The 18,200-nt window shown below is 40.6% G+C and overlaps 1 protein-coding gene across 1 annotated transcript in view; it reads right to left on the reverse strand.

Moving 5' to 3' along the window:
- LOC124149246 (cubilin-like) overlaps window positions 1-16,687 on the reverse strand; it is a 36,729-nt gene extending 20,042 nt beyond the window's left edge. Inside the window, exons 1-10 of the mRNA XM_046520706.2 lie at window positions 16,310-16,687; window positions 9,047-9,164; window positions 7,976-8,100; window positions 6,152-6,310; window positions 4,561-4,654; window positions 3,405-3,538; window positions 2,550-2,696; window positions 1,722-1,809; window positions 1,401-1,522; window positions 44-211 (exon numbers count right to left, since the gene is read on the reverse strand). Of these exons, the coding sequence (XP_046376662.2) occupies window positions 44-211; window positions 1,401-1,522; window positions 1,722-1,809; window positions 2,550-2,696; window positions 3,405-3,538; window positions 4,561-4,654; window positions 6,152-6,310; window positions 7,976-8,100; window positions 9,047-9,164; window positions 16,310-16,370 (1,216 nt within the window). The 5' untranslated portion in view covers window positions 16,371-16,687. The remainder of the gene's footprint in view (window positions 1-43; window positions 212-1,400; window positions 1,523-1,721; window positions 1,810-2,549; window positions 2,697-3,404; window positions 3,539-4,560; window positions 4,655-6,151; window positions 6,311-7,975; window positions 8,101-9,046; window positions 9,165-16,309) is intronic.
- Window positions 16,688-18,200: the final 1,513 nt, after the last annotated feature.

Consider the following 18,200-nt stretch of genomic DNA (forward strand, 5'->3'; position numbering starts at 1 on the left):
GGTGAATGAATAAAATATGTAGCTTGTATTTGTGTTCACTTACATTTATATGTGGAGTAATATTTGATCCTGAATCCTTCTCTTATTTTGTTGTGGCTTAACACCTTCAGCGAGGAGCTGATGTAAGCCGAGTTCTCGGAAGTGCGTATAAACCCAAAGGGGCGGGCACTCCCGCAGCTTGTCACAAGTTGGTTCCCCTTGTCGTCACTTCCTGTAACGTAATCAATTCATGGATTGAATGACATTTTACTGTCAGAAATATTTTACTGAGTGTGAGTTGAACAGTTTTCGGTCATATCAGCTTAATGAAGGAGAAAAGCCCAAAGTCTAGCAGGTCGAGTTTGTGAGTTTACACCTCTAGAAACAGCCTAGCCGTAAAACGGGTAGGGGAACCGATACGAGCTTCAGACATTGTTCCCATGTAGGGAATTGAAACCATGGCTTTGACACTGCGCTCCACAGCTTCACGCAAGTTGACGAGCAGGGGTATAGTGCTGAAAACTATGATGTAGGATTCGAACCCACAATACAACTCGATTACTGGGCTACCAACTGTATGTTGGAAGGACGTCTGTGCTAGGTAACGTAATGGTCTGCGATACGGCCATGTTTGAGTACACCGTGCTGCTTAAATGCGTCATACACTAAATTCACATATTAGCTTATTTAGTCAAATGACTGATTAAGTTTAACATTCGATATAACATATTAATCACATTGACTTTCGCATTTGGTAATATGTCAGTGTTTCCGATGCCTGGACTTTTTTACTCATACCACAATCAATGGGATGGGCACGGGTAGTCAGTGGTCTATGGCGTACATTCACTCAGGCGTGCCAGAATTATATCATCGTGGGCTCGAGTCCCAGAGAAACCCTGATGATGTTCTTGGATTGTCGTCTGCACCACATCCGCGCTGGTGGGTTTCTCACCTTAGAGGTAAACGTCTGCAACCTGCATCACTCCAGGCTTCCCACATTATGCTGACACGCCTTCACTGAATACTGTTCAATCATTACATTAAACTCACTCACTCACTAGACTGAGCGTGAGTGAGTAGAGTTTTACGCCGCTTACAGCAATATTCCTGTAATATCACGGCGGGGGACTCCAGAAATGGGCTTCACACATTGTACCGATGCGGGGAATCGAATCCGGATCTTCGGCGTAACGAGCGAACACTTTAACCACTATTCTACCCCACCGCCCTTTCACTAGACTGAAGTGATATATCAACATTTTAATTTAAATCACCATTTGAGTTTCAACATAGTACAGTATTACATATCAATCAAGTGCTTCCAATGTCTGCCCTATTCAGGACGTACTACTATGCGGGGTTCTATAGACACGTATTTATTGCATATGTATTGTATGGTTACTAAGACAAGAAACTACCGTCAAATATCTGGAAAGGGTTGTCAGCACATGACAGCACATCTTCATCCCAGGATACAATCTCCAACACTATCACCTCATTCTGAGTCTGAGCTTGTATAATCCACGAACACGCCATCGAGCTGAAACCACAGTCAAGTAGTGTCATAAGAGGGCAGTCTCTCGAACGTGCACACAAAAAGGAATGACTGAATCAAGGGAGCAACAGAAATGTCCGCAGCGTTTATATTGTTTGTAATTTGAGATAGTTGCAGTATTAAGCACTGGCCATCTAAGTGGACACTGTTTTACACCATTGTCAGCTCTTTTCCAGCAACTTACTTGTTGTACATGTCCGTGAGAGACAATAGTTCTGCCGTGTGATGAGCCGGCAACACCCGAATACGGCTCCCGTTACAGTTGGTGTTTTCTGGAGGACATAAAGAGAATTACTGTGAAGTGAATATATGATGAATCGGAACATGGCAAATTAATAATTATATTATTATTTTGTTGGATGATTTTGCGTTGGTTTCTTTCAGATTCAATCATCAAAATTTCATTCCTTGCCCATATTTGTGAACTTGAAATGTTGTTTTTGAAAATATTCTTTCATTGTCAGTTCCCCGTCCCTGGCCTATTGCTCGTGTGGTTCTGTTGATGTAACCTGATTCCTCCCTGAGACCCATCTATCTTCGTCCACACATTGGGTTCACCTAATCCCTCCGTGGTCTAGTGGTAGAGCGTCATACCAAAAGACGTTAAAAGATGGCACTTGTTGTTACCCTACCTGGCGCTCGGCATCAAGGGGCTAAAACAAGGACTGGTCGGCTCGGAGTCAGTATACTGTGTCTCAGTGGGCTTATCTCAATTTTGAACGTGTCCTTGACTCATGACTTTCAAGATGAAAAAGAAAACCATGTCTTTTGTCAAAGTGTTGCTCTGTCATTTCATCTGTGAGTATTGTTTCATAAATCTTCGGATATTCATTCGTCCTGCCTTGTTTTTGTCCTTCTTCGTTTTAAGCTCTCGGTTTAACTTTGGATACAATGTTACTCATTAAAATATAGGCAAAATCCGTAAATAAACCCAGGGCTTAAAACGTGCATTCTCGGTACGTTGCTGGGTGGCAACTCTACACCTAGCCCCTAGGGGTGGGTGGGTACTCACGTGCATATGTGGTGTATACGCGGAGAAGGAAACCAGTACTCTCCTTTGTGCGGTCGGTTCTAAATGAAACCTGAACGTGGTTTTTGCCAGAGAAGAACCGCTGTCCGGCAGCCCCGCACCAGACAGCCTTGGTATGTGCACCAGTATCTGAAACGCAGAATAAACATCGTGGACACACAAACCCCATTTGCACGCAGACGTTTACACTTGTATATAAATGCCCAGATTGTAAACATAAACAGTGGGTAAAGGTGAAGTGTAACGTTTAACGCATGTATGTAAGTGGGGAATCAGATTTTGAGTTGTAAGTATACCATTGATTTATAGCCTCTTTGAAAAACAAAAGGTGTGTGGTTTGATGAAATATAACAGTACAGATGACAGACTTTTTTAAATGACTCTTATAGGTCTGAATTTGGATCTAGTTTGGAGCATCCCAAAGTCAGAGCGAAAAGGCTGGAAAACAAGAGCGACGTTAGGCTTTTGATTGTTCCGTCTTATAGTGAGTGAGTGAGTTTGGTTTAACGCCGCTTTTAACAGTATTCCAGCTTAATGTGGGAGGAAAGCCCGAAGTGATTGGTCATAAGGAGGGGCATAAAAGGGACATAACTAGTAACAGCCACGATGGCACTACGATCGAGGCTGGAAATTCCAGCCTAGTTCGGCAAGGGTTTAAACTGGATATTCATAGTCGGTTAACGCCCTTGCCTCGGGAAGATGTATGTCAGTGGCACTGTCACTTTGTCAAATACAGACTTGAACAATCGGTATAAAGTATAAACATGAATGAGAGTACACGTACAGTGAAAAACGTGGCGGGCGGTCTCAGACTATGCCCTGATTTATACAACTTACCAGCGGTGAGTGTCAGGTTGTCAAACTGACAGCGGCCAGTGTCCCCGGGTCCTTCCAGGCTGAACTCCACCGCCTCAACGTTCACCTGCTGAGAACGATCCTTTGCCTGCAGGTGCCACGTCATCTTCAGGTTTCTGTTTGTGAGTGACAATTGGCGGACCATCAGAGTGAGTAAGTGAGTGAGTTGGGTTTAACGCCGCTTTTAACAGTATTCCAGTTATATCGCGACGTGTCAGCTTAATGTGGGAGGAAAGCCCGAAGTGATGCAGGTCTCAGACGTGTACCACTTCGGTGAAACCCACGAGCACGGGTATGGTGCTGACAAACCTAGAAACAATCGGGGCGAACCGGGATTCGAAGCCACAATTATAGGTTCCTGGCATGCCCAAGGGACGCAACTCTGCACAGCGAATCACGGCGCCTTAGACGACTGGGCCACCCGTGCCCCCTGCTGACCATCAGAGAGTGATAGGATTACAGTACAGAAAGTATTGGCGAGTATTTATCCAACGACTCTCTGAAAAGGTATATTCTGAGAGTATGTTGTTTTACATCGCAGTCAGTACTATTTCAGCTATATCGAGGCAAAATGATCTTGCCTGGACTAGAGACTAGCAAACCAGTTAATGATATATGGTAAGAGCAACGGTCAACGCCGTCGGGGCCACAATCAGGTGACTGGCTATAATAAACCTAGGCTCATTAGTCGACGCTTACAGAAAGGATGGATTACCGGTGTACTCTGCCCCAGATGTTCTACCCTTCAGTTGAATCACTAAGGAACATTACTAAACCTCCCATATTGGTGTCCCACTTCTTATTATAGCTGGAACATGCTAGAATCGGTATGAATTCCAAGTTATTGTAGATCAAATCGGAGGTCGATAGCGTGTAAAGGTTTACCTCTCCAAGGTCTCTTTAAACATGTGAGTGCAGAGTGTGAGGAAAGCCTACATATGGCACAGATCGTAGACGTTTACTATCATGGTAAACCCAGGAGCATGGGTTGTGTGCGACAGACAGGGTGCAAATAGGGGCGAATCTTGAATTTGAACCCCTGATCAGCAGATCCTCACAAGCCTAAGGGATATAACTCTGCATAGCAAGTTACGGCTTCTCTGACCACATCAATGTAATTTGGGTGGGATATACTTACTGAAGGTATGATGAAGGGTAACCCAGAGAGTATATATACATAGGGACTTGTCCCACTGAAATGGTCTCTGTCAGCTCCCTCTGGTAGAAGCTCCCTGTAAGGATAAAAGTATACAATCATCGTGTGTACATTATAGTCAGGTCGAAATGAACTTTGATGAATGAAGGAAATGTGTGAGTGAGTCAGTGAATGATGTGTAACGACATAGCCTGACAAATCAGGCCTATGACCAATCGGTAGGACGTGAGATGAGGTGAAATGGGCCATAACGTCGAGTAAAAGAGTATGGCACTTATATAGCCTGCTTGTAACGCCGGTTTTATAGTGCTAGCCCACTCCGACAAAGTGTATTGACACCGACTCGACCAGTTTTATCCCCTTCTAGGGATATTAACTTAAGAACACAAATTGCGATTTTCTTGCGAATATCAATTGTCTTAGATATATGAAGTCAATTTCCGAGAGAAACTATATCATAACATTCGTAGCAAGGTTTTAAATGTTTAAGTGCTGAAATCACACGCTAAGTAATCGGATTCCCAAACAAACCTATTTGTGGGCGTGGCCTAAAAGCTGTGTGAAACGACCTTTGATCATGACATTGTGAATAATTAAAATAACAATTAATGACTAACTCCTGTTTCGGTACCACAGACGATGACTTCATACGTTTAGCTGGTCAAGGGATAAATGTTTGTTTACGCAATATACACAAATACAAAATGAACAATTGCTAAAAAGAATGAGCATTGTACACAATGTTTGTCCAATTTCACATTTCCATTTCCATAATTGACAGTCCAACTAGATGTGAAACAGCATCGTGATAAGTGTTCACAGGTTTCTGGTTGGCAAGAAGTTGTCTCTTCGCCCTGTGAAGGGCATGGTCTGGGTTTCAATACTTCTTCGTGATTTTGGTCTCAGTATTGCCTTGCCCAACCTGCACTTTATCAATGGGTATAGAAGGGTACAACAAATCTCTTCAGGTTTGAATGCCACCCCTCGGGGTGATTTGTTTCTTCGTGGTTTGCCAGGAACTTATCAACAGTGTTTCGTGAATCAGCAGCCTAATTATTGTGGATATGATGGTGCTTCGTGACAAAGTCATAGCTGGTGTTAATGGTTTATTACAAGAAATACGGTAGTAGAAATATCAGGAATAAGAAGCATATAGTGAAACCCAGATAAGTCCAAGTCAATCAGATAAAACAGGTTCGATAACACTTCTTCCGGGACCCTAAAACATGTTCTGATATGAACAAATGACGTTCGAGTTATTCAAGGGACTTGGACAGAGGTCAACTGAACAAACTGACAAAGTTAATTATTCGTGACTGCTATTCATTTATTTATTTGTTTGTTGTTCAACACCGCACTCAACAATATTCCAGCTACAAGAGGAAGCCTGTGAATAGACAAAAATAGTGATTGATATTATGACCAAGATCCCACGCCGTGGGGGTACGCTGACACCTATCAACCAAGTCACTAAGTTCTACCAGAGGACACAACACCTCTTATCCCCATGTGGACATATTCTAAGCCGGAATAAAAGAACTCCAAAATATAAAGGATTGTTGGGCATTCTTACCTGCTTGAGCAATGACTTCTATGCTGAAGTCCCGCGAAGTGTTTGACCCAGCCTTATATCTGATCTTCACGGCTCCTTTGATGTCCACAACCTTGGCATACGATTGTCCACACCATCGTCCAAGAGAGATGCGGTTGCCTGGCGTATGCGCATAGTTTTCTGCAACAGAATTATATACATTGCACGATAACGTCACGTATGTGGCCTCTTCATCTAGGCAAATATCTCCGTTCTTGAAAGTGTTTATTTAATTCATACTGACTGATACTTCTTTCTACAAATATTTGAACTATCCAAATGGATGAGACCTCCGCGTTTCATCTCGAAATATCCAACTGATCAGTTCTCTCTGTTCTCACTGGTTTATATCTCGTCATTTATACTTATTTGTTACACGGTACTCCATTATATGTCCACAAGATCAACTATCCCGACCCCTCTCTGCTGCCCTCTTGACCAGCCACATGTGGTATTCGTCACTCGTTTCACTCACTCCAATGCTTAATATGCATGTATTAATGGTCAGTCTCTCGACATGTCCTAACTCGGAAGTAGTAATCTGTAACTATACATCTCTAACTGACCTTCACCACGAAGTCTACTCAGAATGTAGCCATTTTCTACTGATTAATGTCGACATGTCTACCTTTCCTACTTGTCAACATTTCGACGTCTCACACTCGACAATATATCTACGTCTCCCACTCGCTATTATATCTACGTCTGCCACTCGACAATATATCTACGTCTCACACTCGACAATATATCTACGTCTCACACTCGACAATATATCTACGTTTCCAAATCGCTATTATATCTACGTCTGCCACTCGACAATATATCTACGTCTCACACTCGACAATATATCTACGTCTCACACTCGACAATATATCTACGTCTCACACTCGCTATTATATCTACGTCTCACACTCGACAATATATCTACGTCTCACACTCGACAATATATCTACGTCTCACACTCGCTATTATATCTACGTCTCACACTCGACAATATATCTATGTCTCACACTCGACAATATATCTACGTCTCACACTCAACAATATATCTACGTCTCCCACTCGCTATTATATCTACGCCTGCAACTCGACAATATATCTACGTCTCACACTCGACAATATATCTACGTCTCCAGCTCGCTATTATATCTACGTCTCACACTCGACAATATATCTACGTCTCACACTCGACAATATATCTACGTCTCACACTCGACAATATATCTACGTCTGCCACTCGACAATATATCTACGTCTCACTCTCGACAATATATCTACGTCTCCTACTCGACAATATATCTACGTCTCCTACTCGACAATATATCTACGTCTCACACTCGACAATATATCTACGTCTCACACTCGACAATATATCTACGTCTAACACTCGACAATATATCTACGTCTCCTACTCGACAATATATCTACGTCTCCTACTCGACAATATATCTACGTCTCCCACTCGACAATATATCTACGTCTCCCACTCGACAATATATCTACGTCTCCTACTCGACAATATATCTACCCTCGACAATATATCTACGTCTCACACTCGACAATATATCTACGTCTCCCACTCGACAATATATCTACGTCTCCTACTCGACAATATATCTACGTCTCACACTCGACAATATATCTACGTCTCACACTCGACAATATATCTACTCCTACTCGTCAACATCTCAATTTGTACCACTGGTCAATATCTAAACGTGTATTTATGGGTAAACTATCAAAATATTCTATTAAACTTAGCCAAAACTCTCGCCGTTTCCTTATAGGTAATATCATACTTCCTACCTGTTAGTATCTCGATATACTCTTCTTGACAGCCGATGCTCTCCTCCAAGTCGAATGTCGAGGTCTTAATGCGGAGTATGTCAAGTGGGTTTTGGGGACTCAAGTTGAAATCACAGGTTGCGTTGCTGAAACAGAGAGTGAGTGAGTGAGTGGGTGGGTGGGTGGGTGAGTGAGTGAGTGAGTGAGTGAGTGAGTGAGTCAGTGAGTCAGTGAGTGAGTGAGTGAGTGAGTGAGTGAGTGACTTGTTGAATATTGTTTCAAACCACAGTCCTAAGTCAGGTAAATAGTGGTTGATAGAATGAACAACGACCCAGGCGCTCTGGTTCCCAAAAATCAGTTACCATCATCAGTCCAATTGCTGGGGACTTATTCTGACCCTGAATTCCCTGTCTGGAACATGGAACATTGTCCACGACACCTGTCATAATCTACGTTTCACATATCAGACATATAACAATCGAGGTACTACATGCTGTATCTGTGAATCATGTCAGGGCGTCCATGACAACGATACAGTAAATAAAAGCGACAATGGCCTTTCCATAATAATAAAAAAATATCTGAAAAAGCAGAATCCACTGTCTGTTCCGATAATATGTGTTAATGAATCACTATCGAATAGTGATGATACCAGGTGTTCGTGAAAGGGTGAGCGTATCCTGCCCCACCCGTCACAAACACATGCAAAGGAAAGCCAATTGTTCACCTAAAAACCACGGGAATATATGGTACAAATGAAAACAGGGAATGCATTGGCCATCATTTTGATTACCGGTGCGTCAAATTTGGAAATGCCCCCCACAGGTCTACCAAAAAACTTTTGAAATCTCTACTAAGGCCTTGAACGTTGTAACCCTGATCAAAAACTCTTAGAGCAAGAGCCAATGCTTAACAAGCTTGCAATTGCAGCACTACGTTCCTCACTGGAGGAGCATGGAAAAGCGGGATAAAAACGTTTGGGGAAATCGAACACAGATCGAGAAATGGCTACCGGCAGCCCCTAATGTCAACCCAAATGAAGTTCAAAAGATGTTTGCCTGCATCGACATACACACATAAAAAGGTACTCACGAGGGGTAGGAGAACGGGTTAAGGTATCGCAAAGTAGATATGGCGGTCCAAGCGTTTCTGGTTACCACAGTAACACTGGTGTTACATTGAATGCAGCATCCACCACCCTGGCTGTATCCTGAAAACATAAAGAGAGTGACTGAACGAGATATTACACCACCGGCATTACTATTGTATGCTGCCATACAGACCCTAAAACTAACCAAAAAAATCGTCATTTCAAGTCCATATTATTTTGGCAAGTCTAGATTTCCCCTGAAAATAGAATAAATTCTTAAGGCTCCTTTCTTCTTTCATATGTATAACATTTAACAAACATTTTCATGAAAATGATTTCATTTTAGAAAAAAATAGTTTAATAATGGTATTGCAGCAATATCACAGACTGGTACACCAAGAGTTGTACACTGCAAATACGGATGTGGTGTAAAGAAGTGTGAAACAAAGTGATGCGGGTATCTGAAATTTCAAAATGTGTAGTCCGCCTATGTGCTTAATATCCTTCCTGATTTGTGTGCGTAGAGCGTCCGCCCGGTGAGCGGAAGGTCCGGGGTTCGATCCCCGGCCGCGTCATACCAAAAGACGTTAAAAGATGGTACTTGGTGTTACCCTGTCTGGCGCTCGGCATTAAGGGGCTAAAACAAGGGCTGGTCGGCTCGGAGTCAGTATACTGTGTCTGAGTGGGGTATTCATGTTAAACTGCGGCATGGTATCTCAGTGAGCTAGCACTATAAATCGGCATCAGTCCGGACTAGTACAAGCAGCCACACAAACACACACACATACACGTACATGCACGTCGCTATATGAGTGCAATAATCTTGGACTCGACGTTAAACCTTATTTGGTGGCATGTCAATATTTATAGTAAGGTGTGTCTTCTGGTTTCTGTTCACAAGTCCCAACTAACGGAATCGGATGGTCAGGCTCGCAGACTTGGTTGATGCATGTCATCGTAACCAAGTTGCGTAGATCTATTCTCATGATGTCAATCACTGAATTGTCTGGCCCAGATTCGATTATTTACAGACCACCGTCATATAGCTGGAATATTGCTGAGTGTGGCGTTAAACAACAAACAAACAGGACACTGGCAAGAAACGTAATATACCTCAGTGCCTATGTAACCGCTGGTAACTGATAAGTGCAGTTTCACAGACACAATAGACAGTGGGAAGGTATCGGTAATAATGTGAATTGATGTATTTTCTCTGCCTCAACTAATTGCATTTGAGCAAATCAAATTGTAAAAATACATTAATCTTTGGAACAGGCTCTTGGGCACAGAACGTTTGTGTTCCATGTAATGGGCGAGCGTGTCACCCACTGGGCCACCCCCCCCCCCCCCCCCCCCCCCCCCCAACCCCCCCACCCCGAAACAAATTATGCTGACTGCTCAGTATGCTTCATCTGGACAAGTTATCAAATAGCCTAGTCAGAAACCATCGGGGTTTTGTCACATGAAGAACAGTAACAACTGCAATGGGATTGTTTTACCAATCCTGTTAGAATGCCGGTCATTGTGTAATTTCGTGCGTCAATTAACGCCATCGCCAATCCCTCCGTGTTTCATTGTCAGGTTTGATGTCAGTCACGGAATCACTTTTCAAGTGGGTGATTCATGTTTATTTATGTATTCAACAGATTACCCACGTATTCAATTCATGAACTGTAAGCATGTCATTTAGTATTTTCTAAACTTTATTTATATTCATTCTGCAGCTGAAATACAATCTACAAATATACAAGGGCGGATCCCGGATGTTTCAAAAGATGGGAAGGCATATTTTGGGATATCGATAATCCAGATTATTACATCTCCATTCTATATTGATAAATACATGGGACACATGCATTCGCCACAACAGATAAGTGAAATTATGAGAGAGCATGGTCCTGGTATTTATCATAACATTGATATAAAGTACAATGGATAACCGATAATGTAATGGAGATATGGTGCTCTGGATAATCGAGGATGATTTGGGGATTTCACCGGTCTACACATGCCGGATACATATGCATAAAATGTGGTTTAAACATATTTATTTTCACAAAAGTGTGAAAAGGGATTGGTACACATGCAAAGCGCTTATGTTAATACCGCTCCATTACACATAGGACATATTACAATGAATACATAAATGAAGGTTAGATGTAACAAATAAATTGTACATGCCAAGCTAGATGTGTACATATAATATATCTATTTGCAGTTTATTTTAAACAATCATTTAACTGAAATCTGCCAGTTTTATCATATAAAGTGCTGAATAGAATCTAATATTAGCATTTGCACAAAATGTGGTATTAAAACTCGAAAACTTGACAGAAGTCTATAGATTCAAAGATGATAGTGTGTATGTGTATCTACATTCGAATTCAAATGCACTAGAGGCACAAGAGGTGCAGTCGTCTGAAGCGCCGCAATTCACTTATATATTAATAATTTATGTGTACTTGCTTATTTTGTTTACTCTTTCGTACCACCGCTGGTGGTTTAAAGAGAAATAGACTGTTTCTGTTTTGTTTCTTGGGCGTGTCAGAAACCTTTGCACGTGGGTTTCACCAAATAGGTGAACGTCGAAGGCTTTCTTCGCGTGTCTCCCACATCATGCTGACACGCCATGACATTATTGTTCAAAGTGGCGTTAACCCAAACTCCCCATATCAACTCAAGTCTCAGAAGGCAGATACTGGTAACTGAAACAGAAAGTCTAATTTATTTTAATTCAGCCCATGTTACTACGCGTTAACCTTTGGCCACGAATAGACACCTGATTCACTACCTCCCCGACATGCACAGCACAGATTTTGCCCTGATAGATCGCCGATCACCTTTAACGTGAAAGTCACAATGACTGTGCTCTATCGGCAGTCTATGCCTCGCTCCCTCGAGCGTTCTTTTAAAGCCAACGTGTTGCAATATTTGCTTTTACCTCAAGCAGTGTCCTGCATACCAGTTTGCCTTCTAGCCATCCAGTATACGTGGGGTTTGTAACATCGATTGAGATTGGGGGGGGGGGGGGGGGGGGGGATGTGTGTGTTAGTTATATGATGCCCTTACAACCCACGTGTCTGGGTCGTAATATCATGCATGGGAAAAACGGAGCGGGAAAGACAGTGTAGGAAGAGGGGCATAGAGATATACATACATAATTTTTAATATATTTAGCACATATGATATTAACTATTGGTCAGATCAACTTCAATTTTGATCATTCTCCATGTAAGATTTGTGGTCTTCACCATATATGAAGTTTTCTATGGCGTGGAAGTATTTCATCAAAAATGTATAAGCTATCTGAATATATACTAGTACTTTACCAACTGAAAACAAATAATTTTCTAACACGTCTTGTGTTAGTGTCAGTGTTATATCCTCGATTTACGGCTCATGTGCACTACACGGTAAACAGTGACGTTTACTATATCACGACGGTTTATGCCTCGTTTCGGGATCTTGCAGTATTTTGAATGAATGTTCGATGGCTAACTTTAACCATACCGTAACGAGACAAATCGATAATTTAAACAAATGAACTTTGCTTGAAAGCCGATCTTGGTTCTTTTTCTACTGTACCGATATTAATTAAACTGGCCCCGATCCTGCTTGTTTAGTTTACCTCTATCAATGAAGACATAAATAATAATATTTTACGACCCTGTGTAACTAGGAGTCGGCCCTGAAAAGTACCTGTTTATTTACTTATGTATTATGCTGCATTGTTAAAGGAAACCGACTTTCAACTCTATCAAACCCGTTCATGGTTTCGCAAGTACCATTTTACAAGAGTTTATGGAAAGAAACAGCAGTCCTTCATTCATATTTCATTCGCAATTTAATATCATTTTAATATGTATATTTTGTAATAGGTATTTTATCATCAAACATAAGATTATATCGCAAATCCTATCTCAGCTCGAAAGCTTTGTGGCTATATGTTTGGATGCCAAATTCACGCTCAGTGGGTTTATGTATGTATTCAAGCATATTAATGAGTCACATCGGAACACCGCTTAGAGGCGTTATGCGTCAGCAGTACCGCGCTATATAATACATGCTCAAAGGCAAACCAACAGTGACAGCGTTCTTTTTTTATCAGGTTAAAGGTGTATGGTATTCAGATGGATCCATTATACAGGTTTTCTGAGGATGGTATTTTTCAATCATAAATTATAATTTAACCAAAGTCAAACTTCAACTTCAGATTCTGCCAAATATGTTTTGTGTTTCACAAGTCGTTGTGAAATAGCTTGTAACATGTATTAATATTCCCACAAGAAATACACAGCAGTGTGCAAGGGTAACAATGAGATGTGACTTATTTTTACCTCGGCCCAATACGTGGTTAAAAACTACCTTGGTATGTCTTGACAAGTGGCTTGAGTATAAATGTTTACGTACATGCGAAACGGTATAGTAGTGTAGTAGAGGTTGTAATATTGTCAAAACTCGAACTTAAATGAAACACGTGTCCGTATAATGTCAAATGAATATATATTACTATATTAGGTTGAGTGTGATATCTTCAGAAATTGTTTTATACAATCAACATTGCGCATAACATCATGTCCCATCAATTAGACACCCATGAAGATCCGGGTTAGAATAGGTCTTCAGCAACCCATTTTTGTCGTAAGATGCGACTAACGGAATCGGGTGGTCAGGCTCGCTGACATGGTTGATTGATGCATGTCATCGTATCCCAATTGTGTGGACTCATGATATGTCAATCACTGGATTGAATGGTCCAGACTCAATGGTCCAGATTATTTACAGACCGCCGTCAAATAGCTGGAATTTTGCTGAGTGCGGCGTCAAACAACAAACAAACATCAATGAGGAAAGAATAATAAGACAAATCTATGATTGCATTCCGTATCACGGTAAGAGCCTTTGAAGACGTTCAAGTGGCATGTCACGTACACAGGCGTGGCAACGTGATTTAAAGACTTGCCGGAGTGTCAACGAGTAAGACATTACATGATAATTATGTCATGAGTCTGGGAACTAACGTAAGTTCATCATTACCTATGACGCATGAAGCAGAAATACTACAACACTTTAAAACATGTTTTACAATAGCATTAACCTTATTTGTTTACAGAGAAAAGTAGACAGAAAAAAACAACGTGACATTACATTTCTTCATTAAAATGGACCATACCCAGAAAACGCAACGTGTCCGGGTAAAAATGGAGGTCAAAATGAAAGGGTTGCAAAGAACTTGATGCGTTGCATAAACATTCGTACTCATAATAGAGAATACATGTTTCCACGTGCATATATATATATATATTCTAAAATAGTTTACATGTATGTTTATTGTTTCACACACTGATAATTTTTATCCATATTGTATTAATTCAAAATAGAACAACATGTTGGTGTTTTTTTCAAGAAAACCCTTCTGCACATATGCATATGTACAGCAGCATGCATGATCAAAATTAAAGTGTGACAATTTGATCCGATCCTACATACACCATAGATGGTGTTTCAATAATAATTTCATGACGCCACAAAAAAAAGTGATTGTTAGTCTCTTACAGACTCCAGAGCATATATTTTATATGTGTACACACTGCGCAAAAAATACACTTGAAAATTTAATTTCATCAAAAAAGTACAAGCGTTACAGAAACGTTCCTCGGATCGCCGAAACACTGCAAGGTCCAAAACCTAACTGTGATACCCCGGAACACGTATTAAAAACATCACCGTCCAATAACCATTTCTTGTTTGTTTCATTTACATCCATCATCAAACTTTCTTTTACCCGGCAGGTTTGTTTCTTATTTTCTATGTTCGTCGAAATGAGTGTCTGTTCAGTGGAATCTCGCCTCATTTAAAAAAAATAATTATTATACCGCCCTTGTTGTGTCAAGGAACAAAGGATGATTCATATGCATGTATACATACCAACTTCCTTGTATAATAGCCTCACAACCAATCGTTTGTAAGAAAGGGTAAAACTTAAACCAAATTAAACCTCAGTCTGTTCACTGACAATACAATGTTAACACCGTCAGTGAAATACGTTTGAAACACACTTCCAGCGTCCTTTGATCTTAAAACATATACATGTACTGATCCACATATTTCTCAAACCAGGTCCATATTTTTCACATTGTAATGGTCCACGTGACATATAAACTACTGAAATAAATCTGGCGCTCTGCATCGAACGAATAAACATTTAGAAATTATACAGGCACAAGAGGCTCACGCTGTGTGTAAACAAACCGCACAAATGAAAGGCAAACACCGAGACTGCCACAAAGCACTGTGCTAAGGGTTTAGGTCACGGCTAGGAATTAACGTTACGCCCGTACTTTAGGGCGGTGTCCCATGGTATTATTTATAAGCACATGAAGCACATGTACTTTTACACTGCCCCCTATATAAAAATGTTACTAAAAATATGTTAGTTTTATGTTCAACGTTAAATGCCAATTTTTATTATATGTCTGATGTTGATCAGTTAGCTTTTATTATGTCATGCCCATATATTTTTTAAGTTACTGCCAAAACCTGCATGGATGTCTTAGATGTTAGAAAATTACTTTTATATACATCTTAAACTTTTATAAATATTTTTATGCTATTTATCCTTTTTAATAACGTATATATATTTATTCCATATTTTATGTCTGTGTATCTTTTTACGTTCTATAGTCTCTCATAATCCCATACGGGATGGCTCATCACATGTATTTTATCACGTGACGTGTATATATTTTATTTGTATGAGGTGAGACATGAATTAAATTACCTACCTACCTACCTACCTATGAGGAATGTTTCACTAAAACAGTATTGTGTGTTGCCAGGTATGGTAGAGTTTTCTGGAGACAACTTACTATGAGGTTAAAAAAAACGGTTTACGAACTCGTCACCACAATTACATTCAAAACGCTGGTCTCTGTTACTGTCGTCTAAATCGTCCTATCATCAATGTAACGAAATGCTTGAGAATAACATAGTTTAGTCTACACTAATTTAACGGGAGCGTGTCACATTTCTGTCATGAATGTCAAGGTCACACTTGATAATCCGGTTATTGCGATACAGCAGTAATTCACAATAAACAGGTAGCACAATGACCAAAACAATGGTGTTTACATGACCGCCACAATATAGCATTAGTATCAATACACAACACAGATTATTGCCGACATAATCTCATTAGTCGCGGCTCAAAGATGTACAACACCTCGTGCTTCGTTGAACACTATAGGTAACTAGTTATTACTTACCTTGATTAATTATCATGTAGATACAAACCAGGTGTATCAACCAGGTGACAGACACTGCCATGGTAACGTTTTGTTAATCAAATACAGCTCGGAGACACTCCGTCTTTTGAGTAAAAACTGTGCAAGCCCATTTGTAATCCAGGTAAAACAGACGATAATGCTTGTGCGTGCGTCACTACTTCCCGTTCACCTGTACTCCACGCAAGACAATACGCCGATAATCCTTCTAGTATCGAATAAGAGTTAATATTTGTCACGGTTTCGTTGAAAATACATCTAGATATCGTACTCCATGACGGTGGACAACGTTTTAGAGACCCAGAAATGGCGAGTCTATCCAACTTTGAAGCACCTGGCGCTTGTCAACCTGACTGTATATCTATAAATAGACCGGAACGGGACATTTCCCCCGCTATAACACCCTCCGGCATGAACATCAGATCTTGTAACAAAACTGGTTTGTTACCAGCTGGTTACATCAATGCTGTTAGTTTTGTAAATCGATCCGCCTGTTATATAACATAAGATGTGCTGACGGCGACGTCACTCAAGGCTGTTAAACGCGTTATAGTGAAGCATTGGGATTATCGATTTAATCTAATTGGCGAGAAATCGAAACGAACTAAGAACATACATGGAATAACCGGCAGAGCAATTTTAGTATGTGCTTAAGTAGCATCTTCACTTCGTTAAAGATGACAGGGCAGTATAATAACACTGTTGTGTACTACATATATTCAGGGAAAAGACTGACAAATGATCTCAGGAACATGAAATGTTGAACTTTGGGAATCTGATAAAATCTTTCGTATTGTCATCCGTATGTTAAAAAACCTATTTCACAGCATCAAGTAAGAAGAACAAGTGTATGCGCCTGGATAAATACACTTAATAATTTCAGACGTAGATTTTGAAAGTGTACTGTTTTATTCAGTGAATTTATGTCCAAACTCTTAATTAATTCCCCCCTTGACAGTCATTGGCGGCATATATGATCCGGTTAAACAATGATTATTTCTAAACCATTAAGAAAAGATGGGGATGGTAAACAGACAGCAAAATGTCTATATGAATAGTTCTCCACATTATTACAAAAGCAATATTTAAATGTTTTGTTTGTCTGTTTGTTGTTTAACGCCGCACTCGGCAATATTCCAGCTATATGGCGGCAGTGTGTAAATAATCGAGTCTGGACCAGACAATCCGGTGATTGACATCATGAACATCGATCCACGCAATTGGGGTCGATGACATGCATCAACCAAGACATCGAGCCTGACCATCTGATCCCGTTAGTCGTCTCTCACGACAAGCATAGTCGCCTTTTACGGCAAGAATGGGTTGCTGAAGACCTATTCAACCCCGGATCTTCACGGGTCATATTCAAATGTAACCAAATTGCATCGATGTATCTATGCACGACCAACAAGACCAAGACACGCAGAATCGGAGTTTTAATGTTAATGTAAATTATTTTTAAAATATATTCTGTCTTTAGGTACATGCGTCTTGTGACAATGTGTTTGCATGTACATAACACCCGTGAAGTTCTGGGTAATAATAGGTCTTCAGCAACCCATGTTTGCCGTAAAAGGCGACTATACTTGAGGCATGAGGCGACGAACGGGATCGGGTGGTCAGACTCAGTGACTTGGTTGATGAATGTCATCGTATCCCAATTGCGTAGATCGATGCTCATAATGCCAATCACGGATTGTCTGGTACAGACTCGATTATTTACAGACCGCAATCAAATAGCTGGAATATTGCTGAGTGCGCCGTTAAACAACAAACAAACAAGCATGTACATAACGGTAGTCGTAACGGACAGAACAGAACTGTATTCACTCAAGGCAACACAGCATAGCATAATGACGTCGTTATCAGAGAT

This window comes from Haliotis rufescens, unplaced genomic scaffold (genome assembly GCF_023055435.1).
Source record: "Haliotis rufescens isolate VD_foot unplaced genomic scaffold, xgHalRufe1.0.p SCAF_1, whole genome shotgun sequence".
Lineage (NCBI taxonomy): Eukaryota > Metazoa > Mollusca > Gastropoda > Lepetellida > Haliotidae > Haliotis > Haliotis rufescens.